The 27,328-nt window shown below is 35.6% G+C and overlaps 1 protein-coding gene across 6 annotated transcripts in view; it reads right to left on the reverse strand.

Moving 5' to 3' along the window:
- Nucleotides 1–27,328, reverse strand: part of rdgA (retinal degeneration A) — a 381,505-nt gene that overhangs the window by 131,993 nt on the left and 222,184 nt on the right. For all 6 annotated transcript variants that reach the window (XR_012467391.1, XM_074183068.1, XM_074183066.1 and 3 more), the window contains one exon: nt 9,266–9,395. Coding sequence is in view for 5 of the 6 variants with exons in the window: in XM_074183068.1 (XP_074039169.1) it covers nt 9,266–9,395 (130 nt within the window). In the remaining variant the exon portion in view is untranslated. The remainder of the gene's footprint in view (nt 1–9,265; nt 9,396–27,328) is intronic.

Raw genomic sequence — 27,328 nt, forward strand, 5'->3', positions numbered from 1 at the left:
AAAAAGACATTGAAGGATACATCAATATGTGCGAAACATGTCAAATGAATAAGTATGACAGAAACCCACCAAAACCCAAATTTATGATAACTCCTACACCAAGTAAACCTCTCGAAATTATTCACCTAGACACCTTTCAGGCAGATGGACAGAAATTTTTAACAATTGTGGACGCCTTTTCAAAATATGGACAAGCCTATCCATTAGAAGGAGTCAATGCCATTAACATATTGAAAGCATTGCTGATATTCGTTACTCACCATGGTTTACCACAGATCATTGTCTCAGACAGTGGCACCGAATTCAAAAACGGCCTTGTACAAGAATTTGTGGATACACATAAAATTTTGATCCACCACACAACCCCGGAGAGTCCACAATCAAATGGAATGATTGAACGTTTTCACTCGACCATTATAGAACATTTACGATTATTATTGCAAAATAAGAAACAGCTGAACATCAAGGAACAAATGCTTTATGCACTATTAGGCTACAACAACACAATCCATTCAGTAACAGGACAAAAGCCCATCGATGTTCTCAATGGACACTTCGACAGTAAGGACCCCTTTGATATCGACATAGAAAGGATTCTACTGAACAACTACATGCAACAACATCGAGATAAAACGAAAGCTGTCTACCAAAAAATCAATGAAAAAGCTGTCAAACTGAAAGAAAGGACTATAAATAAACGAAATGAGAGCAGACACCATCCTGTAGCCTACTCACCTAGCACAAAAATTTATACCAAAACAACAGGTGTTCGAAATAAGCTTTTACCTAGATTTGTACCACGTGTAGTTGAATCTAACAAAAAAGTAACAGTAGCTACACCCTATACTACTGTTCATAAAAAGAATATAAAACACATCCCAAAACATAACAAGAAAATGGTTTTACAGGTGCACCCTCGCATTGGGTCTAGAAATTCGAATTCAAGATCTCAAAGACAACCCGGGAATTCTTCCCCTAAAGCTGGGAGAAGCCAGGATCCAGACTAGCATTCACGACTTCCTGCACTACTATAACTTGACGCCGATTGCCGAAGAAATCGATCTAATACAAAAGCAATTCGATGACATCACTGAAACCCTCACAAACGGCCCGAGTTACCCCTACCTAGAAGGACTCATCAATTTCAATCAAGCACTGAAATATCAACTGAAAATTGTATATCAAAAATTTCACAGCATCAACCCATCCCACAGAACCAAAAGAGGTCTAATCAACGGACTTGGCAGCATCATAAAATCAATATCCGGAAATTTAGATCAAGAAGATGCTCAGCGGTATGACCAAGCAATAGCATCACTACAGAAGGGTAGATATAACATTCTACAAAGATTGAACCAGCACATATCTCTCACCACCTCACTCATAGAGAATTTCAATAAAACCGTGTCACTTATCAGGCATAACGACGATATAATCTCCAAGAAAATTGATAGAATTAATAAAGAAATCGATACAATAACATTCGATTTCAATCACTTTATGGAGATCAGGAATGTTTTAGACCAACTAAATTTGTCATTGCAAATAACCTTACAGCTGCTGACGGACCTGGAAAATGCAATTGTGTTTGCAAAAACTAATACCTTGTATAATAACATCATACAGCCAACCGAAATGAACACGATAATTCAGACGATGGCTCGACACCATACAACTAGCCAACTATTCTATACCAAACCAGAAGACTTCAGGAAATATTACGATTTGATCACTGTCGATGCTTATTATTCCAATGCAATAATCGTGTTTGTTCTGCACTTTCCTCTCCTCCACCCGGAAAAATTTACACATTTCCATTTATATTCAATCCCTACTAGTAACTTTACCACAATCATCCCTCCAGCTCCGTATCTGACATTGAATACTGGACTACACCACTATTCGCAGAGACCATGCAAGAAGATCAACCCTGGATTCCTTTGCCAAATTCCAATCATTCGAGGCGACATTCAGCCACGAGATTGCATTTCCCAAATTTTACACATCTCTGAAGATGAAGCCAGATGCCAACAAGTTCCGGTTTCAATAAAGGGTACCCTGATAGAGGAAATCACACCAGCTCACTATGTTGGTATATTCCCAAAGCCAACAAAAATATCTACTGAATGTTCCACTCCCGGAATGCAGGAATTGCACGGCACCTACCTTATAGAAGTGCCTCCAGGATGCGGATTTGAGACACCTGAAGCCAACTACATCAATTCCAAGGGCTTCACATACGAGCAGCCCCTAGCCTTGCCAAAAGTCCGAACAATTTCAATACCACATGAGAAGAAGATGCTACCTATCCAGCTAGAAAAAATCCCCTTAGATGAACTTCACAAAATTCACGAACAAAGCCTATTGCAACCCCTAGGTTTTGAGGATATTCCAGTCGATAGTACACACTTTTGGACTACCCCTGTATTCATAATTGCTACAGCGGTAATTGGAATTTTGGTATTCAAATTCCGTCACACCCTACGATGCCAGAGGATCTCTGAAACACCACCAGTACCAGCTACCAGGACTCAAGTTTTATTCCACCCTCATAAAACTTCTTCAGGGGATGGAGAAGTTACAATCTGAATCCACGGAGAATCGACAAGGTTCATGATGGGTCAGCGATATTCGACACCGCTGACGAAGATGAACTTGCATTTTTATTCCTATGAGAATTTTCATTTTTATATTCAGTCTGACTTGATACATCCTTATTGTAACACGTGTTTTTGAATAAAATAAACTTTTTAAAAACTTATTTTTCGAAAACCAACTCTTAACTTACGACAAATAACTTCTGTATATTTATTATAATGTTTATTTTTGCAATCCTATTGAAGTAGAAGTATCAGTAGTTTTGATCTAACTATCGGTTAGACACGTGATATACGGAAACGATACTGAAAACTTAACTTCTACAGGAATAGCAGTTTTCCCACATCGGAACACCTGCTCCAATTCAATCCGAATTTGCATTTCGTTCAAACGCAGATGTAGAGACTTGGGTGGATCGATACAGACCGTAAATACAGCCACTTTACGGATTGGATGAGATGAATGTTCACATTTCACTAGATTTCATGGAGTCGATATGATGAAGAACCGCTGAATAGGGTGTATGTAAATTTCAGGAAGCGATTTCATCAGTAGTTATAGAAGAGTTGCTAACCGAAAATTGAATACGTGTAACTTCTGGTAACGGTTGTCCAACTGAATGATGATTGATTTATGCGCATTCACAGTGGAAATGGATGGACAGCACTATATCATGCTGAATTACTTTTGCTGATGAATTAAAAATGTAAGAAACGTAATATTTTATTTTGATACTGACAATGAGACTGAAAATATGTACGAATATTTGGAAATGACAGTTATTAGTCATCCAAAATAACATTATTTCAAGTTCATTCTGGAGATATGATTTCAAGATTGTGAGAAAACCCAATTTTTTTCAAAAGTACTCATAGATGTTATGTATTCATGACCATTATCTTCAAAAACGTCTGTTTTGGAATGTATCTATATAAAATATTTCACAGGATTGAAATAATTAGTTAATTACTATCCCATATCACATCCCATATCAAATATTCCATAATATTCTTCCATCTGACGAAAGTACGTATTTTTTCAGTCGATGAAAAAAACTTTATTTTTACTGATACTTTCAAAATTTTTTGTACATGATGTTTTATCTCCGTATCATTAGGTATAAACAGATGATAGGTAAATAAACTACTCAAAATGAATATAGAGACATGTCCTTAAAATGCAATAAGTGAAAAAATATGTATTATTTTGTCAAACATTTATATTTATAAAATAGTTCATAGGTGCCTTTATTGAATTTAACTTACATTGTTTTCACAATGCTGTTTGGTAATACGATTAAAAAGAAATACATCTTAGTGTCAAAAACAAATAAAATTTATTTCAGAGAAAAATTAAGAAAAATATATATTAATAGTAAGTACGTCCACCCCTGGCACAACGAGGAGGCATGCTTTCCACCAAATTTCTAATTATTTATTGTGGTCACTGCTCGTAAATCGTCAAAAGAGCATCAGAAACTTGGTTCAGATGATGATTCTTCAAATGTCTTTCCAGTTCATCCCAGAGCTGCTCAATAGGATTTAAATTCGGACTATTGACTGGCCATCTCATGACATTAATATTGTGCTCCTGTAGGAAATTTCTCACGACCCTGGCTACGTGTGGCCTGGCATTATCTTGTTGAAAAATGAACCCAGCGCCCATATTCTATGCAGATCGGACGACATGAGGTTCTAATATTTCCCCTATGTAAGGGGCAGCCGTTAAAGTTCCTTCCCAACGTCCGTGTGTCCTGTCAAAGTTAAACCAGCCCATACCATTATCGATCCACCTCCAAATGGAACAATTTCTTGTACACAGTCATCCAAATAGCGTTCACCAGGACGTCTCCATACCCGAACACGTCCGTCATTGTTGAATAACATGAATTTTTTTTCATCTGTAAACATTACATTGGCCCACTGCTCTAAACTCCAATTACAATGCTCTTGACAAAAGTTTCTACGATTTCATCGATGAGCTAAAATTAATCTATGGGCTCTAGCAGGTCGTCTTGCATGGAGTTGTACTTCGTGAAGTCGGTTTCGTATCGTTTGGTTCGAAATTCGCGTTCCCGTATCTTCTATAAGGCGATTTTGCAGTATTGTAGCAGAATCGGTGGGACCCCTAATTGTCCAAAGTCGTAACAAACGATCTTCTCTGCGAGTTGTTGCCCTTTATCGATTGGGATAAGGGGCTCTCTTTACTATGCCGTAAATTTGCTAGCGATTCCAAGCTCTGAAAACCGCAGAATGACTCACATTGAGTATTTGAGCTACACAATGCCTTGAATACCCTACTTCGATCAATGCCACTGCTCTAGCAATTTGAAATTCGTTGAGGTATACCCTACGTATCCTCCTTCTACCCAAGACATTAACATTATAAGAATTAGTATGGAGTACATACCAGAAGTTTTTATCATGAAATAATACATATTATTTTACTTATTGGATTTCAAGTATGTGTCTCTATATTCATTTTGAGTAGTTTAAATGAATATTTATGGAGTTTTATCCTAATATCAAACCGTTATTTCAACCCCTCGACATGTTTTTCGATCACCAAGTGATCATCTTCAAGAGAAAGGTTGAACTGAATTTATATACAATCTAATCCTTATTCTTATTTATACCATAGATAACCACTGCTAGGTACCTGCGTCCTAATAGGCCTTTTCATCACAATTTTTGTGTGCGCATGCGTCAGTATCAGCCATCTTTTTCGTACTGTTTTTTGTAAACAACCGTGCTAAAGAGCCCGAAATTCATGTTCAAAAAATTGAAATATAAATTGAAGTTTATTAATTGTAAAAAAAGTGAAAGAAAATAAAGTAGTAAGTCAAAATAATCAGAAAAATTTTTTTATACTCCATTATAATTATGTTATCTGTACGAAAAGGAACAACAAAACGGTGTTGTTATGTGGTAATTAAAAGTGATACACGATACAAATCATTCAAAACCAACACATACTATTTTATAAATTTTCCAAAGCCTTGTCTGGAATATCGCAAAAAAATAATCAAATCATCAAGCAAATTACATATTAAAGCATGTGCAAAATGTGAATTATGGGTGAAAAAAAGTGGCAGGAGTGACCAAGGCTTTAAATCTATTGATGATGTTACCAAGGATACTTACATTTGCTCACTATATTTCATTAAAGAAAGTGGTCCAACTGAACAAAACCCTGATCCTTAAAGCTATCAGGAATTTCAACATACGCACATTATTCCTTATTGCATTTTTGACTGTAAATTTCATATATTATGTTGTATTAAATATTTCCCTCTGATGAAAATTACTGACATATTCAATTCAGTATTTACATATTTGTCTAATTGATAATGGTTATATGTACACCCTCAAAATATCAATGACTTGATTTATTTATTAGTTCAATAAGTAATACTCTTGTCAACTGAAATATATTTTCAATTACATCAAATAAATTGACATTATTAATAAGAATAAAACTGTTAATACTATTTTTTTCATGTGTTTTTAGATAGTAAACAAATGCTGATACCTAACCTCTCAATCGGCTCACTTTTTTTCCTTTTTGCGGACGCCCATGACGTTTTAACCACCTTTTTAATTGTTCACAATAACTATGAGCCTCAACTGAATTATAAACAAGTGAAGCACCGTCAATGGTTTTTTCCAATAATTTATTTGTTTGTAGAGATAATATTCCTTGCCCAGCCATTGTTGATTAAAGAGTACGAATGTTTTAAATTACCGCCATTTCAATATGACAGCTACGCTTGCGCTCGTCTTATGATGAAAAGGCTTATTGTCTAAAATCAATTTTACAATGTTGCCTTGTCTACTGGTCCTAAATTAATTTTAGCCTTATGGCCTTATGTAATAGTCAGGTAAATTTCATAATTAAAATATTATTTCAACAAGCTGTATGGTATACTATTAGGTATTGTTCCACTATCTTTATCCACAATATTATTATGTTTACTTATTTCTACACTTTCGCAGGCATCTAGATGCCTGTTATTGTTAACTTGTCGAACTAATCTTGATGAATTAAAGTGCTAAGTGTCCATATATCTAATTTCAATAGATCTTTTAGTTTGTCCATAATATTATGCATCGCTGTCCTTACATTTGATTTCTAAAATTCTAGACTTTTCCGAATTCTTGAATTCGTCGAGAATTCAGAAAAGTCTGGAACTACTATGTTCTTATTCGACAAGAGTTAAATACGCTGCAAGAAAATTCTCATAGCGCTCTCAGAGTGGCGATCTCTATGACGGCGGATTTCCATTCAACGGAAAAAACCACAACAAAACAGCAATTCCGTCGACTTTGACAAAATACAAACACGAGTTGTTGAAGAAAATTTTTTAAAGACTTTGTGTCGCGTGCGAGTGTTTTTCTCAACAACGAAATATTCCGGCGGCAGGCGGAGAGATCAAAATGTTTCGGTGTTTTGTCTGGGTTTTTGTGAACAGAGTTCGATATATGGAAATTGTCGGCGGCAACAAGCAACTATACAGATAAATCTTATCTGTAATTTGTATTATGTTTGAAAATTTTCGGTGAAAGTACATTTGAAAAGTTCCCAAATTCGTGATTGAACATTCTCAGAAAATTACGAAACGATGATCTCAGTTCCATTCATTTCTATGTCATTATTTATCAATTTTTTTTCTTTCTGTTTTTGTTTCTGTGTTTGAAAACGAAACTATTCGCAAGCGAGTCTGTTTGGTGGAAATCCGTCTTGATAATCCGTCTTTGATATATTCAAGCTTTGATTAAGTGCATGCTTGCCCCATTATCCAAATGGCCAGAATTTTTGGCATCTGACAGATCTGTGGCACACAACATTATTTTTGAGATAATGTCAAACGGTTGTGTTCACATAGCAAGGTTGAATGTGATGTTAAACACTTCGATGGACGACCCCAGCCAGACTAACACCCATACACGAGGTTCTATTAGGACCAACTCAAATATAACAAATTTTCACCCCAAATTTTTTGATATTTTCAAAAAGTTGTTTCTGTAAGTTGAATTAAGGTATTTTCAATAACTTGACGAAACAATATATTCACTTTTGATAATAAACACAAAAAAAACTGACAAATGCAAAAACCATGCTTTTTGGTTAGAATAATCCATTATAAAAAGAAGTAATAAATACAGAGATTGAAGAATTCGTCAATAGAGAAATAAAAGAACAAAAAACAAAGTTTTAATAAAAAATTGAAAATTACTGTGCCACTTCAGAAACTGCATTGACGTGAATTGACAGTACCGGACTCAGGACCGGTGCTGAACACATTCTCTACAACTCAATATTATGTGACTCATACAGAGCTAAGCTTCACAAAATTTACAAAAATAACAAGTTTTTTCTTTTTCAATACTTGCATGGTATGGGGAGGGTCAGGTTTTTCTTCAGTGTCGATTCCAGTATGTTTAGTTATTGCATTTCGAATGTAGGAATGTAAACCTGACATAGTAGCTCTGGACTGCATATGGTCTTTTATTAACTCCAAACCCAAATTCTTGATAAATAATGTTCTCTGTTTACTATGATATTCTGATTCGGGTCGTTGTGCCTGGTAATTATGAATGCATTCATGCTAGCAATGTTCAAAATACCGTAAAACATAACTGAAGGCCTTCGTTTCGTATTCTATGCAACATTATAACTGGAGCTCATTTTATCCAGTAGTATTATAAAATGAAATAACTTCTGGTTTACCAGTTATCGGATCGACTATATCACTCTTATGAAACGAAGATATCATCACACATTTTTTCTCTTTCTGGGCACATAAGAAGATGCCGTCATATGAACACCAAACCCAAAAATGGAGGAGCCTACAGAATGATCTTTAGTATGTGTTCTCTTTTATTGCTTTTTATTGTACCCACGATGGTGAGTCTATATTCTGTCTTCAATTTTTGACGACATCGCAACTGACAAACCAGCGATCCATAACAATATTTCTCCAAACATCAAACCGGGGATCTACCTAGATTGCACTGCCATCTGCTAACAATTATTCTTATAAAATAACAACCTTCTACAAACTCTTTCCGTTCGCCCCCAGATGACATCATTCAAATGAAATTACATATGTGGTCGACGGTGGTCTATTGGGACGAATGTATGAAATCCAAACATGCAAAAAAAGATATTATGGTAAAATAAAGTATAAATTTCCCTTTTTGAATACTTGACAGGTACATCAGATGGCAGATCTAGATAAAAATTATTTCAAAAATACCAAAGTTTATTGTATTTTGCCGAAACTAATAGACCGCCGTCGTGCATCGGAGTGTTATATATGAAATAAGTAGAGAGTTCAATGAAGTATGCGAAGTAATATATTCAATAACTTTTTTCTTGTTTATGCATTCATGATGTTATCATGACACCGTTCACCATAGTCAACATTCCATCATATCCTGTACATACTTTTCAAGGCGTAACTGCATATCGAAAGATTTTATAAATATGACAAGTAACTGACTGAATAGATATTTTTCAATCACGCAGTAACTCTTCAGGATAAACTTGATATCACTTGAACAGATCCTCTGTTCATTTGGAACTAGTCTTTCTTCAGATTACGGAGAGTTAAAAACTCGAATATCCGAGAAAATTCACACCTTTGAGTAATTTATAAACTCACCTAATGTACATTCTTCTTCTATACGTTGGGTGTTGAAGCAGGATTCCTTGTTGTGATAGGCTGCTTTACACCAGGAACAACTGATTGCTACGATTTCTTTTGAACTAAACGATAACTTTGATTGGAATGACTGAAACAATAGAAACATCTTTTGAAATATACAGAAATGGCGACAGTACAAAAGAGAATATTTTACTGGATAAGACCTACAGTGCCTATATTAATTACTTAAATAAGTTTAGTTATTAGAAAATACCGTAAAATTTATTATATTTTGACTGGCAATTGAGGCTAAGAAACATGTTTTGAAATTGAACACATTTTAAAAACTAATATTCAGTGTTTATACTTTTGAATTAGCTCTGATTTAAACTGAGTCATAATTTACAGTCATTAGACCTATTTTTTCTGTAATGAAGTGAGTCAAATTACACGTATGAACTGTTATACCACTTTTTAGCCATTATGCGATAATAAAAGTCTCAAAATAGTCTCAAAACAAGACAGACTCTTCAACTGAGTACCTAATGATTTGAAATGAAGACAGTTGAATATATGGTTGGTTCAGGTTGAATCGCGTCTAAAGTTTTGTGTTCTGCTGCAATTTGCTGGCTATTTTCAAGAACGGGTATGGGGGTTTTGTGACTTGACGCCGGGGCTTCAATTTGCCTAGTAGTCTCCAGGTCACGTCAATGGTCTTCACGAAGATCTCATTCTGTCTACTTTCAAGTGAGGACTATCTCGCATGATAGTAGATAGGTCATATAATGATGAAAAGTAATTAAACTGAAAAATCAAACATCACAATAATATTCAAATAGAACAGTAGAGACATCATATACGCTCATATACCCGAATGCAAGACACGAAACATAAACATATTGTTGTAAATCATGCCCGAAAGGAAACAACGCCGGCCGCCACTGGTTAGTATAAATAAAACGTGACGTAGCTCAGAGCGTGGGAATATCCAATGTTACCTGCCGCTCGAGAAGCAGCAAGGAACATGCTACCGATGATGATGGAACTTCGGCGAAAATTTTACGATGTTCCATTGCGATATTTAAACGCTGGCTACAAGCGTATTCGGACAATTAAGTACACAGTGAAGTGGACATTACAGTGCGGTACGTGAAGTGATCTAGTAAGGCGATAGACATTAAAATGATAGTTGGAATTTTTAGTTGACGTGTTTGTTGTATTTGAAGTAAAATAAAGTTAATTTTGATTTTTCAGTGTAGTCAATTATTGGTGTACCCACGGGAAAAAACGTAAAAATATCTTTAAAGATGTATATATGGAAAATACTTGGATATAAATTTCTGACGTCCAATGAAACCACTTTGAAATTACATGGGAGGTGAATACTGGAGATGTTTTTTATCAGTTGCTGCGAGTTTTTGACACATATTGTATGTGTCTTCCTTTGAGCGTAATATGCTTAGCCAGCTTCCTGACTGTCAGAAATAAGCCATTGTTTTGACTCAATGTACGGGTTTCAAAGGATTTTTATGTAGTGTTGTTGCGCATCTTCACAACAAATCCGGTAGAAAGTTTCAAGAACGCTACACAGTCTAGATATAATAAATACCCATATGACGTGAAAATATGTTATGTTCTTATTTTGACAAACTATATGGTTTTGTAACCACTTAACAACTAATGCATTTTTCTCACCCTTCCGTGATTTTCTTCCACTTCATACTCTCGAAACTTTTCCAGCTACAACATTCCGCAATCCGAAGGGACTTATAAATACCCGCTGAAAAAAGTGCATTAAGAATCATCCGAGGAATTCTGTGTGTACCCCCGAATAAGCTGTATGTTAGAGTATGGCGTAGTTGTGGCGCTGGACCCAAACCGATTGCCTGATTGCGGTGGCAATAAATATCGCCCGTTAAAACCACACAAATCCGCCCCGTACTTATTAGGGGTGGCAACTGTTAGGATGTTCCAGTAATACATTCTGCTGAACGGCGAGATATAACAGCGAATTAAGTAGCATGAATGTTTTATTCGGATAATGGAAACCGGTAATGGGAATGACTGATGAAATATATTTTCAAAGATAGTTCTGCTTATTTATGGATTTTCGCATCCATAACATCAACAAAATTTTTCAAAATGAATACAATATGGACAGAAAATACCATATTTGCTCAGAAATGTAATTTTTGCTGCTTGGGGACCATCTCATTTGTGCATCTTTCGAGTTGAGTTCACCAATACAGTTGTCGAGAGAGCACGTCGTCCTAAACGGATGAAAGATCCTTTGGATGAACAAACAAAAAAACCTGGGGGTTACCCTTGACAAGAAACTAACATTCAGATCCCATGTCATATAAACGTTGAGGCTCGAGAAGATGGCTAGAAATAACCTGTATCCTAACTTGATAAGTATAATTGGGAACATCTGACGTGAAACCTATCGAGAACACTTTTTCCTTATCAGAAAACCTGGTGAGATAAAAGTGTTTTCAATTATCCTTCATCCCATTATTGGATTTCCAAGCTTCTAATCAGGAAAATCTTATTCATCATTCTGTATTCTACAGAAACATATAGACTCTAGATCCAAAGGCTTATGAACGTCTGCCTGCGAATGGCCGTGAACGTTCTCACATACCTAAGTGATACATCTACCGAGACCTGAATCCACTAAGCAGATATCCTCATTAGAAATCACGATGAGAACATCTCCAAATCAATGCAGATACACCCCAACCTGGCACTTCGTGATCACCACAACAAATTGAACAAAGACGACTCTAGATTTCGAAGGAGGGACAGGCACATATGGCCGGCGGAACGAAACCAAATACCTCTTCCAAGAGTTGCTATCTGACGACTCTGGTAAGTATAAAAATACTTCCAATAAACTGATGGATGTAGCCGTTAACGTGGTAGGAGATCATAATGAAAAGAGAAATGAAAATTTCTATGTTTCTTACCACTTTTATTTGTAACTAACGTTACTGCAATTTCGTCCTATATGGACATTTTCAAACTTATACAATAAACTAACAATGATTCATTACATTCGCCAATATATACCATTCAGGTACTTGATTGAGTACCTGAATTTGCAGTTCACAATGCGGATGTGCCAATTTAAAAACCGGAGAGTAAATTAAATCGATTTGATCATTTAACAGGTTGCACCCGCAATGTTTCTGCTTGTAAATTTCCAAGGATTCTAAATAATTGAGTTTACAACCCTTCCTTGCATAGTGCAGAATTTACGTACCGTTTAGATTCGGAAACTTGTGGTTGCTTGCCAAGGAATGGTTTGAAAACGTCGAATCATTTTTTCCTAGTCTGAAGGACCTTTCATGTTCAGCATACCGTTTTTGGAAATTTCGTCCACATTGTCCCACATAAACACTATTACACTCCGGACACTTAAGCTTATAAACTTCAGATTTTTCCAACTTGTCGAACTTATCTTTGGCATTGAAAAGGAAATGAGACAACCTGGCATGTGGTCTTAATGCTACTTCAACATTGTTTTTTTCTGAAGAAACCCGCAATCATCTCTGTTCTTTTACCAAATAATGTTAGAGTTACCCATTTCTTGATTTCTGGTTGTTTGACCTGCGGATATATTAATCTGTGAGTGAAATTCCGACTTTGTTTCCTGACTAACTTCTGGATAGTATCTGCGTTGAAACCATTATTATAACCTATCTGTGTAATTGTATCAATTTCCCCAGCTAGATTGTCTGCAGACAAAGGCAGTGCGAATGCTCTGTGCAACATTGAGTTGTAGGCTGCTAATTTGTGACTGGATGGAAAGAATAGTTTGGGATGGTGATGTCTGTATAGCTAGGTTTTCTGAAAACCTAGCTATTCTATTCTGATTGTGTGTAATGGCCAGGTCTAAGAAATTTATCTGTTTCTCTATCTCTGTTTCGAGTGTGAACTGAATGTTGCTATTGAGATTGTTCATGAATGTCATAAATTGATTCAGCTGTCATGTAGTACATCTGAAACAGGCAAGAATATCGTCTAGATATCTGTACCAAAAATGAATATGTTTTTTACTCAGGTCGGAGTTTACTATATTGGTCTCCAAGTTGTTCATAAATATGTCTGCTGAAAGTAGACTGAGGGGTGAGCCCATTGGTAAACCTGAATCCTGTTTATAGAATTTGTTGTTGAACTGTAGGTAGCTCTGATTCAGGCACACATCGAAAGGTGTTGAAACTTCAAAGGAAGTGATATAGTCTACTTTGGCTTGATCCAATATGTCTAAAATGAGGGGCTCACACTCGTTGTACGGTATGTTGGAGGACATACTCTTTACATTCAGTGAATTTTTAATGCTGTGAGGTGGGACAAAATTGGTAATATTTTTGAACAACTTGTTAAGACGTATTCCTAGTTCTCTTTTCGGACTATTTATATAGGAAACTACCGGTCTTATTGGGTTATCCGCTTTATGTGTTTTTATCAGGCCATACAGTTTAGGGCAAGAGGGGTTCATGTTGGTGATTCTCCGTTTCTCTGATTCCGTGTTCCGTTGTTTTTTGTTGGCTCACGAATGTTTCGTTAATGGGCTCTAATTACAATTTCCTGTACTAATTTATACAGGTCCGTCATTGGCTAAGTGTCATATTCTTCTGGAGTTGATTTTTATTATGTCAAACTAATTTTCAGGGTACATTAGCTGTAGTTTGTTAGTATTCGTGCTTTAAGTTTCATCTACGAATACGATATACATTATTAACGGCAGTAAGGCAACTGACGAAGCAGTCAAACCCGCAGATCAAGACCAACAAATCTGAAAAAGAGCTCTTCAACTCTCGATTCATTTTGAATGTTCATGAATTGGTGGATTCCTGTTATCCAGTTTCTCACATGATGGGTTGCCTCTGTCCAGTGACGGCTCGTGCATTGGAGAACAGGGGAGGCTAAAGTCATGAAGACTATATGCACACAGAAAAGCCTGCCGGAGGCGCGAAAATTTTTTGGGGTACCGCACCTATTTAAAGCAAAATACATTGAAACGATTGAAAGTTGTGATGTACAGGTAATATCGGTAGTTTCATCAATTTCCCATGCAAAAAAAGAAATACTTTCAATCTCCTTGCTTATATGCTTGCATTGTAATATGCCACACTGTCTATAAGTTCATTTTGGATGGTTTTTGAGGTGCCCAAAAAAACGCTACCGTTTGAAAAATTGCCAAATTGTGAATCATATTTGCCCCATAACATTAAAAGTTCCTTGTAATTGTCGCGATTAATCGAATCTTCGGTTTCGTCGTGTCCGCGAAAAGCTGATTCTTGGAGACCAAAATGAATCGTAATATCGATTAGTCTTTTTAAATTTGACCGATTTTCCCTAACCTGATTATTATCAAAAGAAAGTATGGCCTCTTTTTGAGCTATATCTAAAGCTGTTGCTATATTTGGTTGGCTAAAAATTTTAATTTACCAGACGAAAATATATGCTCCTTAGATTTAAAATGTCTTTGTGTAGAACTAGGTACATTTTTAAAATCGGAAAATAAAACACAGGGCTAACAAAAGAGTTTTTCTCGTTTAATGGAGCCGGTTAACCAATCGCATTTATCGTGCCAGTTGATATTAAATCCTCGATTTTGTCGATTATCTGACGTTTTAATTGAAATCAAATTTGGTTGAGGCCTTCCCAGAGTTTTAATAATGTAAAATTTATTACGCTAAGATAAAGAATTGAAATTATTTGTCAGCAACCAATCGACTAAATCGTCAGATTTTTTAATTTCGTCCAACTTATCCATAATAAATGGAAAAAAAAACTTATCTGAAAGTGAAAACCTGAAAACACCTTGAAATTGAAAGAAAACACTTTAAAAACACATTAGAAATATTAACATATATATAGCACTGCTATAATACAATTCTGCCTGTTTTATACACAAATAACAAAAAATATTATCAAGAAACACTAAAACGATTTACCGAAATATTTTTCAGTCCCAGTCCGTCACGGCATCCCGTCCGTATAGTTAAATAAAAAACAAAAGCGGTCATACACTAACGGAGACCAACTGGAGGCTAGCCTCCTCTAACGCTATAATTTCTGAAACTGAATTTACAAATCGGGACGTTTGTCGCTAGTTGGATCGGTCTCGTGGAGCCTGTGTTTTTTAAAGCGGTCGGAGGCTTGGCTCCCTTGCAACGTATGGCATTTATTATTTCGGGTTGATGGTTTAATCATGGGAGGTGCCTTTGAATTTTGTTGATGCAGGATACAGTGTGGTACGTACTAAGTAGTGAGTGAGAGTGTTTTTTCGGGCATATTATGTATTTATATTAAAAATTAACGGTAAAGTAATGATACCCAAGCATTTTTAGAAAAAAATAATCATAATAATTTGTCAATATCATTTAATTTATTGCGATGAATAGCCTCAGATTTTATGGGGAAGCTAAGCCTCCCTTGTCTTCTCTGACGAGCCGCCGCCGCCGCCTCTGTCTCTTTGTTGCAATGCTTGGCATCCCCAAAACTGATCAAGGGCTCATCCACAGCATTCCAACGACAACTAGACCCGGAAAAAACGTTTGTTTGCCCAATATTTCGAAGTTTGCATGGGACAGTTTTTAACATTTGAAATTTTGACATTTCACTATTGGATCGGCATTTTACCGTTGAATCGACGAAGTGGAGTAGCCAGCTATATGATCTGATTTCTCATCATTCCTTTTATTTGTTGGTTGCCTCAAGTGGAAAGTTTTCACAATTATTCTTACCAATATTCAAGAAATTCTCAGATCAAAGTTCATTTCTAAGTTGAAGCTAGTGTCAAATTTTCGCGTCGTATACCTACACAAAATGTAACAGCCGTAAACCATTTCTGACAGTGTCTCGGGGTCACAACTTTCTCTTCCTGGCCCCTCTTTTATAATGTAACCCTAATTGAAAATTAAATGAGGTTCATTCAAAAAAGCGAAAGTTAGTAACAATATACCCGACCCAACCTACTTTTATATTTCAGCGAAACAACCCTCACCCAACTAAATAAATTTTAATTTCGCGAGCGCCCTCAACAAACATACTCTCAAACAAATATATAATTGTAGAAATGAACGTTTTATTCCCAGAGGCGAAATATTTGCTTACGTCCAATATTCATGAAATAAACAAAAAGGTAATGATATTTGCCTTAACCTTCGCCATTCTCGGGGACTGTTTATTGATACAAGCGTCTTTTCGAGGGTTGGAACTCAGTTCCATTCCTTCACTTTAATCATAATGTCTTCTTGAATTTTGATGCAACGGGTGATTACAACATTATTTTCAATCAATTAATCAATCAATAACCATCAGGTTTATAATCATTCCAGGTTTTTCCAAATCAACTTGAAGGCAACCAAAAAGCTGATTGAACATACTTTTATTGGAAAATAACAGGAGTCTCACAAGTAAGAGTGGTCATCACAATCAGTGCTATCCCTTTCTAACGTCTGAGCATACGAAGAATGGGGCCAAGTACAATATCAGAATATGTATCAAAACAGAGAGGCCGTTTAAAGTTCGTATTGGCAAGCACCAGCCAGAAAGATCGTGATTGGACTTATCAACATCAATTGGATCGACGCATTTGCCAACAAAGCATTTAGCCAGGCTAGTGTGAACATACTGTTTTTACTTCACCAGAGGTCTCCACACTTGATTGACTAAATGAACATATGGAAACCTCCAATGAAGTTAAAAAACAGTCTACATTGCACTAAACCAGAAAACAAGAGGAAAGGTGGGGAAATGGGTGTAGGGAGAGCGCCCAAGTGACCCCAATCGTCAGAAACAGATCAGACATCACGAGAAGACGATTTTAGATACTAACAAACGTTGTAGAGTAACTCGATTTGAAATATTTCTCTTATTCTTTATGGTTTCGTCTCTGATATCATGAATATGATTGAACACGTAGCCCGTCAGTCAGTCGTTGGTGAGACTTCAAGATATAACCGCAGTCAACGCATACACCATGATAATTTTTACTGAAGTAGCAGGAAATCTCGCAATAAAGTGTTTTGAGAATGCATTCCTTGAATACATTTTCGTGGTAACAGGTGGTAGCATTGCCTGGGTTCTGAACTAAAACCGATTCTATGTGTGGAGGATAAAATTTTGGAAGGGTATTTTCTGTGCCTGTGCATGAAGAGCACAGTGATTCAATTGAAATTTTGATAATCACCAAGCAGGTATATGATGAAAAGGGGAATGTTCCTCAATTTGGGTTATTACAGTAAATGCAAGTTTGAACAAAATAAAGTTGAGTTCAATTCATGAGTTTTTCAAATTCACTTCGAAAAGTATTCAAATTGATGTTTCAAATGTTGGGTTTTAATTTTTAAAGGGATTTATTTCTAATTCACATATTGGCAACAGCGCCTATATCAAGTTGAAATAATGTATACGTACCTAGATATTCTACTTTGAAAAAGGAAAATTATCTTTTTAAATCAGCATAATATATAGTTATAGTTCAATACCACCTCCACATGCCACATAAACAACAGTTGTTTTGTTATTTATTTATATAGAGGAAGATAGGTTAGGTGCACAAAATGTCATTTTTCACAGAATGTCTCGAAACTCGGAACATAAGTAAACAGAACAGCACGCCTCTTAAATATGTCATCTTTGTTTGTCTCATACAGGTAACAGATTCATTGTCCTTTATTAGCTATAACTGATGTTGCCAAATGGTGAAATAGAAACGAATCCCTTTAAATGTTGAATGCATTATTTCATTCTTCATTTCATAATTTTTTAAAGAAAAAGGTTGAAATGATAAGTTTAAAATGCTCTTTATGAAAACTACTTGATTTTCGTCAGGAGGAACATTCCCATTGGCTGACGTTTGATGAAAATCCATAACTTACGTATTCAAAAAACACTTTATTATGGGATTTTCACTAAACAATTTTACAAAAACGCAACGCGTGTTTCGCCATACAATGGCATTCTTTCTGTTTGAAAGTCTGAATAAATAGAGGTATAGCAAGGTTAAGATCGCAGACTTTCTGAACAATTATTTACATTATGTTAGAGGTTGTCTGTATATCTGGTGATGGACAGACCTCTGTTCTTATTCTTAATATTAAATAAAATACCCTGAACATGGGCAAAATATATTATTCTGAAAATATCAAAACTAACTGTATTTCGTAATTATTGCTTTTAAAAAAAAACTATGAGAGCTCAATTCGTTGATTAACACATAACTGTAGGGACAATAATCTTAAATTGCTTGGGCGTTTATGTTGGCCTTTGCACAACACTCTTCAGCTGCCAACACAATTTCTAAATCTGATTGACAATTTCAAAAACTGAAACCTAGATTTTTCATCTTGGAGCTATGCTCTGAAGACTGCTAAAGAGATCTTCGCTGAAGATCCTGAAAACTGATCGCGAACCTCTTTCACAATGGTCTTGTTTCATGCTATGGAAAATGATTCTGATTTGCTTAGAGACTGATCGAGTTAGGGGGACTTCAAGCCTAATCGGTCCCAAGATCTCTTTATATTTGCAGAAAAAAAAAACAATTCGAAAAGCAAGAATTCAAATTGGCCGCGTGTCTGTTGACCAATAAAATTGATCGTGTCTAGAGCGGAGTTGCCAAGTGTATTGGTTTTTAATATCCAATTACAGATCTGATGATATAATTCCACACACGCTATTTTCGTTGTTATTTTTGTCAATTCGGTGTGAATACAACTGTTAAAATTATCTAATTGAAAACGTTTTTTTTTGTAGAAGGTAGGTCTTGGCGGGTGCCTATTTTGCTGCATATTCCGTGTCATTAGTTTATATTCCGGAAAATATTTTTTCAGGTTATTTTCGGATTAAATTTTACCATTACTACCCCCAGAATGGTTAAAATGTGTTTCATACCTAGTTGTAGAAACAGATTATCCATACCAGACAAAAAGTTTGGTTTTCTTCAGTTGGCCGAGCTAAAATAAATATTGAATCAAAACTTTCCATCCTTTCATAAAAGACAAAGTCTGAAATGAATGTCATATAAATAAAATGGACCTACCGTTTCAATTTTCTTTATTTCGGTACCAAAGCATTGCAAATTTTTCAAGTAAACTTCAACGAGCATTTCAAAATCGACTCTTGGTAAGTTGTCGAAGTCATTTTTAACAAAACTAGGCTCAACATTCATTTTGAAAACAAAATTACGAAGTTATGTGTGGAAACCATTGACATTAGAAAGAGTACATTGCATATACTACAGAGGACGCTGGCTGACTGGATGAAATTATGGCTAATATACCAGTAACGTTGAATTTCTTATTTGTGATGGGTGGTATGAATGCATAATTGATTTATTTTATTAGAGTTCATGAGCATTCGAAAACCATTTGAAAATACAGCTCGTTAAATTCTATTCAGAATCATATTTAGATATAACTTGTACTATATCAGTTATCAAGGCAAATATTATTGTCCAATTTTATGCTCAATCGTGGATTTGAACGATCTTATTATTGTATATTTATTTGTTCGCTGGCTTTATTCCTCCAAAAAAATTAATGAATAATTACAAAAAATTTTAATTGATCGTTCATTTTCTTAGAGAAATGGAGTACCCATATCACAATTTTTTGGTTTATTCAGCATTGAAAATGTATGTCATATCGGATTCATTCTGCTTATTTTTGCAACATTGAGTTTCAACTCTTTCTTAGCTGACAGTTCGCATAGAAACAATTCATTTTTTCATCAAGTTTAGTTTATGTGTGATTTAAAAGTGTTTAACACAACAGTGTTAACACACAACAGTGACACAACAGTGTCTAACAACAGTGACACCAAGTTATTTGATTTGGACGGTTGCGATAACTTCAAACGTAGTTCCATGATTGTTGAAAGATAACGTTTCATAATTGGGCAAGTTGGAAGCATAACAGCTCAGCGGTAGGAACATAGATTTTTCAAAATTGAAGGTGAGTAGTTTGTGATTAAACCAATCTATCAGGAGGCTGAAATCTTCTTCAACGATATGTTTCAAGTTGTCCCAAGAATCTGCGCTATAAAAGATAGTTGTATAGTCAGCATAGCTGATGATATTTCCACATGTTTGCAAGGTAAGTGAGCTGTTTATATAAATCACGAAGAGATTGTGGAACCTTGGAACTTCGGAAAGTACAGTTCTTTCTTCACTTATACATCCGTTTATAGTCACGAATTGTTTTCTTGAGTCCAAATAAGATAATTTCAAAGCATTTCCTCGGATGCCAATACTGTCCAAGGCCTCCAACAACTATGAATGATCGACAGTGTCGATCGTCTCCGCGTCGTCGTCTAGCAGTCTAACCTCAAAACTTATCACGGGCCCGCGCTTACGTATTCACCTATTGTTTTTATGTGAGAATAGTGTGTAGTAAAAAATGTGAAGTAAAGGGAAACACAAGACACTATTTTATTTTTCATGAATTTTTCTCTATAATCAAGTTATCCGAACACTCTAATAATCCGGTACCTTCTGGTTTTGAATAGTGCCGAATAGTGAGATTCTACTGATTTTGATACCTACTTCTACTTGTCGAACGAGTAAAGACATTCTCAACATTCAGTTTCTCCTATTCATGTGTGTTACCAGAATATAGCAGAAATAAAGAGACGATGTATTCTTTAACAAAAGTGAAACCCGTATTCTTTCGTCGTTGTATTTCCCTCTCCTGATTAATATTCAAAACATACGTCCCCTAAAAAATCGTTACCTATCCCTCAAGCTAGGAATTACTTTTGACGTCGGGACATGACGAAAACAGACAACATTTTGGAATTACGTTCGAGAAATATGTAAAGAAAAACGTTCACAAACTCCAGTGATATGTCTGACTCTCATCAAGTCCCGTTTGATGCAGTGGCGGCCACTTTCCACGTGGGGGGAAATAGAGTTACTGATGTTCAAAAAAGTTTTGCATGATTCGAATTGACAACGAAAATTAATGAATAGGAGCTACAGATTGTTTTCTTGACATTTCATTCACAGTACACATACATTCGATAGTAAGGTTTTTACTGTGAAGTGTTCGAGGTCCTTATAACACACACTTTTCAAGCCATTGCTTTGCTTGAACGGTATTTGTTCCCATCAAGAAGCAGTTTTCGTTGAAAACAGTAAAGATAGTATCACTCTTAACAATAACCCAAAAACTTATGAGTAGATTATAATGAAATTTCAACAGATTTCTTTTGAAGATTAAAACTGACTGAAAAAGCGGTGAAGGCAATAAGACTAGCGACATCTATGTGTTAGACCCGACACTTTTCAGTCCATGTAGTACTTATTGAAGTTGAAACAGATCGTTTCTCAAACGAATGTTTGGAACGTGGAAAAAATCAGTCGAGTGCTAGACAACACTGCTGTTTGATGATAATGATATAATGAAAATAGTGTTCATTTGAATAGGATAGATAGATTGAGAGAGAAACATAACTACATCACTGAAGCTAATAAAGCTTGTATATGTATAGAGAATGAAATAAACAAGATAATTATTGAAGCTATATCAATCACATACAGGGTGTTAATTGAGTATGTACCATAAATTCAACAGACGACTCTTTAGGTAATTTTAAGACGAAAAATTGCCGTGCCACTACACTTTAGTGTAGTGGCATGGCAATTTTTGGATGAAAATTACCATAATCGCTGGATTGGGAGAGTAGGCCCACACCCATGGCCACCTTGCTCGCCCGAAATGTATCCCTCAGATTATTTTCTCCGGGGACACTTTAAAGCGTTGGTATAGAAAACTGCTATTCAAAGTGAAGAGGATTTACGGAATAAAATCATTTATTAATGTGACATAATCAAAAATACGCCAGGTATTTTCAGAAGAGTGTGGAATTCAATGATGCGGCGGCTAGACGGTTGTATTGAAGCCGAAGGAGGCCATTTCCAACATTTAATTTAGTACAATTAGTCAGTCTAGATGTTAATGTTATTTGATATTTGTTGTTATTGTTACATAATTAGTAATGAAAAATTGTAAAAATAATAATTTCCAAAAGAAACATTTAATTCCCCATATTATTCCTTGAGAGGTTCAGGGATATGCAACTAGGTCGACTTTTTTTTCTTAAAAACTAAGCAAGATACGAAAAAAAAAATTTAAGAAAGAAAAAAGTTGTATTCCTAATTGCTTAATCCAAAGAAATAATAAAAATTGCACAAAAGTCAGTGGCGTACATTTTTAAGTCAAAAATATTCGTTCAAATCCCGCTCGAGACGCCACTGGACTTTATGAATTGAATCATGTTCGGACTAAATTGGGATAAATTAACGAATAACGAATTTACGAATAACTTTTTTTTATTTTTATTTCAACACCCTGTACCTTGAGAAAGAAAGATTTGCGGACGCATGTTTATATGAACATTTCGCCTTGAAATTACCTAAAGAATCGTCTATCAAATTTATGGTACATACCTAATTAACACCCTGTATATAAATTATGGTCTTAGTCAGTATTCAATTAAGTGGGCTGAAAACTATAATCTATAAACGATAAGCTATGAGTTAATATATAATGGTGTAGTGAGGAGAAAAAACAATAATCATATATGTTACATATTAACAACATGTGGATAGAAATGTAAAGTATACTATAGATCTAACTGAGTGGAAATATCTGATTACTTGAAAATTTATTTTCTTTGCTAATTCGTTTCTTCAAAATGAATTCCGAGTTCAAATTTGTAATTTCAGAACATTCGACTGAAGTCGAATTGAACTAGCAGGTGAACCGAGTCGCTACTGATCCAGAAATTCCTTGTTCTTATGATACATAAATCGTATTCAGAATGAAGAGGAATCATGAATCAACTGAGGATTTGGCAAACTTATTGTTATTTTCATGATAGTTATTGACGTCACGAAGTAGAGATACAGTCAAATGAATGTGAGGGTTGTGATTTAGCAATACTGGTAATGTTTCTTATACGACAACATACTAAATTTAGTACTAGTTTTACTTTCAATTAGTAGGTTATATTTCTACCCATTCATACTGAAAAAATCTATTTAGCTTTCAGAGTATATATTTTTGTGGACAAGCATCGACTTCCTGCAATTCGTGTTATTTCTGTAATATTGATTTGGTCCTTCGGGCCAGATTTTACTCCGATTTCATCGGAGTAGGATACTTTGAAAATACAGAGAAAATTTTTGCAAGAATCGGTGGCAATGCAGCAATGAAGATATCGGTTTTCCTTCATCTGTAGCTTGCACTGTTAGATAACAATATGACGCCAGAGTCAAAAAACACCTCACTCGTAATCCTACAAAAATGAGACATTGATTTTTCCACCTTTCTTAGATTCCATTGGTGGTCCTAGTTGAAATATACTGCTGGTTGATTGTTCTTGGAGTTCCACTTTGTTTTTGAGTACTGGTTTCACCAACAGGACATCAGCTATGGAGGCACATTTTCACCGGCAGCAGGAGGTTGCATATCTTAATGAGGATCTGGAAGTGATTTCGAATTGGGGTGAAAGTAAGCAGGTTTAATTCAATGCCACAAAAACCCAGGCATCGGTTTTCTCCAAGAAGATAAATTCCGCTTTCTGTTTCGATAAGTTTGTTGGGGGTTAAAATGGACACCAATGTCTTGGCACAATCATGTCGCTGGAATTGCAAAGGCTGCTTTTCAAAAGCTTGGAACACTGTTCCGAAGCAGAACAGCTCAGATCATACCTTCTCTGGAGTATTGTTCTCATGTATGGAGCTCTCCCCCAAACATTGTTGCTGGATTCCATCCAGAAAAGAACCATCCGCCTGATTGGAAATGCGAACATTACGTGCAACCTTGATAGCCTAGAACATCGAAAAGAGGGTGGAGATTTCTTTCTATTCTATAGATACTTTCAAGGAAGCTGTTTAAGTGACTTTTCCATCTGGAGAACTGCGTTTATGTGGCACAGGCACCTCTGTGAGAGCTCCTTAAGAATTTTCCTATAGTGCTTGTGTTTTGTCTTTAAAAAACAACAGAGAATAAAAATGATTAAAAAAGGATTTCAAATATTTCGATTTCCATGTTTTATAATATAAGAAGAAGGATCAGTTCAAAAACTAATAAAGGATATCATCATGGATAGAAACGGTCTTCTTATAAGTACTCAGTCCTGCGGATGAGATCTACGGTAGGTTCTATTTGTGGGTTCTGGTTTCTTCCTCAGAGTCATCCAATACAACAATTTATATAATAGAATTTTATTTCTTTGGAAATGAGGACATATCTCATGACGTCCAAGTATAGAAGTAGAGAAGCTTTTCATGAAAATACTCATCATGGAGATGATATATGAACAATATAACAAACTAAGGGAAAAATTGACTTCCACAGAAATAACATTCATGAGAAGACTACAATGTCGAAGAGAAATGGAAACAATCAGAAATTCATAACAAGACAGTATTTAATGGAGGAAGGAAGAGAAAACTCGATTTCATCAAAAGAACATGAGCAGAAACAGAATGAGAAAAAAGATCGAACAAGAGCAGTTGTGGTAAAATTAGAAAATATAGTAAGGGGCTGTAAATCAAATTATATTCTAGTATAATTCGTTGAGGCCAGTCTCAACTGGACTGACACTTATCAGAAAACAGAATTCTTCTTAGAAGCAAATCCTGTATATACTGTTGGCAATACAACTCCTGGAATCGATTTTCAATTATTGGAACAGGCCCACTTGCAGGCTGGTTTCGGGCTATTTGACCTCTCGTCAGTGCAAGTGTCCATAATTGATTATGGGAAATCATCGACTTCATGTTTATATAGGACACTTACACTGACGAGATGCCGATAAGCCCAAAACTGGTCTGCAAGTGTGCCCGTTCAGTAATTGAAAATCTATTCTGGCAGTTGAATCGCTAACAGTATATACAGGAATTGCTTCTGTGAAGAATCCCGAACTGTCACCTGTCGGATATAATACAACGCCCTTCGTGGTATTAGCCAGAGCAGCAGTTGTTTTCTGATATTTCTACAGTGAGTTGAGACTGGGCTGAAGGAATTATTTTATTATTTTATTATTTATTATTTTTATATTAAATATATTTTAATAAAATATTTTATTATTTAGACATTTTGTAAAATTATGGGTGAAATTGAAAGATATACAACGAAGCTATAAAAAATGGAGATAATGGGAGAAAAATAGAGTTTCCCCCTCTAAAATTGAACAAAACATTTGAGGAGTGAGTAAGTACGGTACGAATGTTTCAAACTGCGAGAATGACTGAAATCTCTAAACTCCATAGATCTGTCGAAATTATTGAATCGATGTACCTAAATGACATAATTTTCTAGTCCGCTATTATAGTCAACAAGGTCGACCACGTACTCGTAGAAGCTTAATGGAAGATATTCCATTAAGCTTCTAATGCCTGCCTTTACAGCCCTTCTCCAAATAATGAACTTTTATGTGCACGACGTCTGCTCTTATCTGACGGAAACGTTGGAATATTTAGCGGTTTGTCCTCATCCACGAAGAGCGAACGCTCCTTACAGAACTATCGTAGACGGCGAAATAGACAGACGTATTTGATATTCTCGGTTCTGGATCAGCAGGAAACAACGAGGAACTTAGCCATTTTCGATTACGATAACACACTCCAGTTCAACGGTATTGCATAAAAGATATGTGCTTGGGATAGAAAATCTATTTTAGATAACGAACCGTAATTTGGGACTCAAAGGAAAAACCACATTTCAAATTGCGGGGGTCAGCTTCCGCTCAGCAGATATTCGAATGGGTGATTCTACCAGACTGTAACACTAAACGGTGAGATATAGGTGTGTGACAAGATGGCTGACAAGCAACATTGTAGTCCTGAATGCTCCTCAGAAATACGAAATTATGGTTTTATATGTTGTAAAAATAAACCAATGAATATGTATTACGTTTGTGTAAAGTGTGTTGGTGTTTTTCATATAAGTTGTGAGGGAAAATCCAAATCTCTAAGACATTTAGGCAGTCATAAAGTGATATGTAGGGAATGTGACACAGACCTTGACTCAAGTGAGGTGGATAATCCTTGAACGCTAATCGTGGATGAATTGAAAGAGGAGTGTAATAAAAAATCTCATCACATAAATAAACTGAAGGAAGAACATGATATTTTACTAGAAGAATCTTTGAAAATGGAGCGAGAATTACTGGACGCAATAAACGTAAAAAATCAGCTTATCTCAACATTAAAACGTGAGATAAAAAGTATAAGTGATGAAAAACATGGATATGAAGAATCACCAGTTTTTGTTGACAGGGAGACCCAAACCCAGGAAACATGTAAAAAAAGTTCATTGATGAAAAACATAAATCACATATCTACACAGACAATCCCAACTGACTTTACAACGTTGAAAAATCTCTCGAATCTGCAGGTAAACACTGAAATGTACAATAAAAAAAATGTGAACTATCGAAAGGGAACGTAGAAGAGAAAGAAGGAAAAGTGAAAACAAAGAACAGAAGATATACCAAAAATGGGACACGACTGATAATATACTTTCAGTCGAAAAGGGGTCTATGAAACTTAATAAACAATCGACTATTCTTACGGATTCATCCCATAAGAAGAAACAATCGAAGGAAAAGAAAAACAAAATAGTTAATGAAACTATGCTGGAAACTAACATAGCCACTGAACTTTCAAGTGCATCTGAGCCAAATGTTACTGATGGTTTCAGGACCAGAGCCACGGAAATATCAGATTTGCCAGAAGATCAAGATGCAGTGCACGATAAAATAACGAATTCATCTGCTGGATGTCCACAAAGTGATATCGTCATAAGGTTCTCAATAGTATGGTCAATTCTGAACAAAAATATAAAATATTCTCAATTATCAAATCTAATGCAGAGCTTGCGTACCTCACAGAGGAATGTTATGAAAATGCATTTGACTATGGCAAGCAAGATCATTTAATTGAAATGTTTAACACAAACAATATTAGTAACTCAAAATTACTGAATCAAGCAATGAGAAATTTGCTGCTTCTGGGCCGCACTACTAGTGTCATTATTGTCGCACAAATTAATA

Source organism: Leptinotarsa decemlineata, unplaced genomic scaffold (genome assembly GCF_025532065.1).
Source record: "Leptinotarsa decemlineata unplaced genomic scaffold, Ldec_3_MD MMD2_tig00026330_RagTag_RagTag, whole genome shotgun sequence".
Classification (NCBI taxonomy): Eukaryota; Metazoa; Arthropoda; class Insecta; order Coleoptera; family Chrysomelidae; genus Leptinotarsa; species Leptinotarsa decemlineata.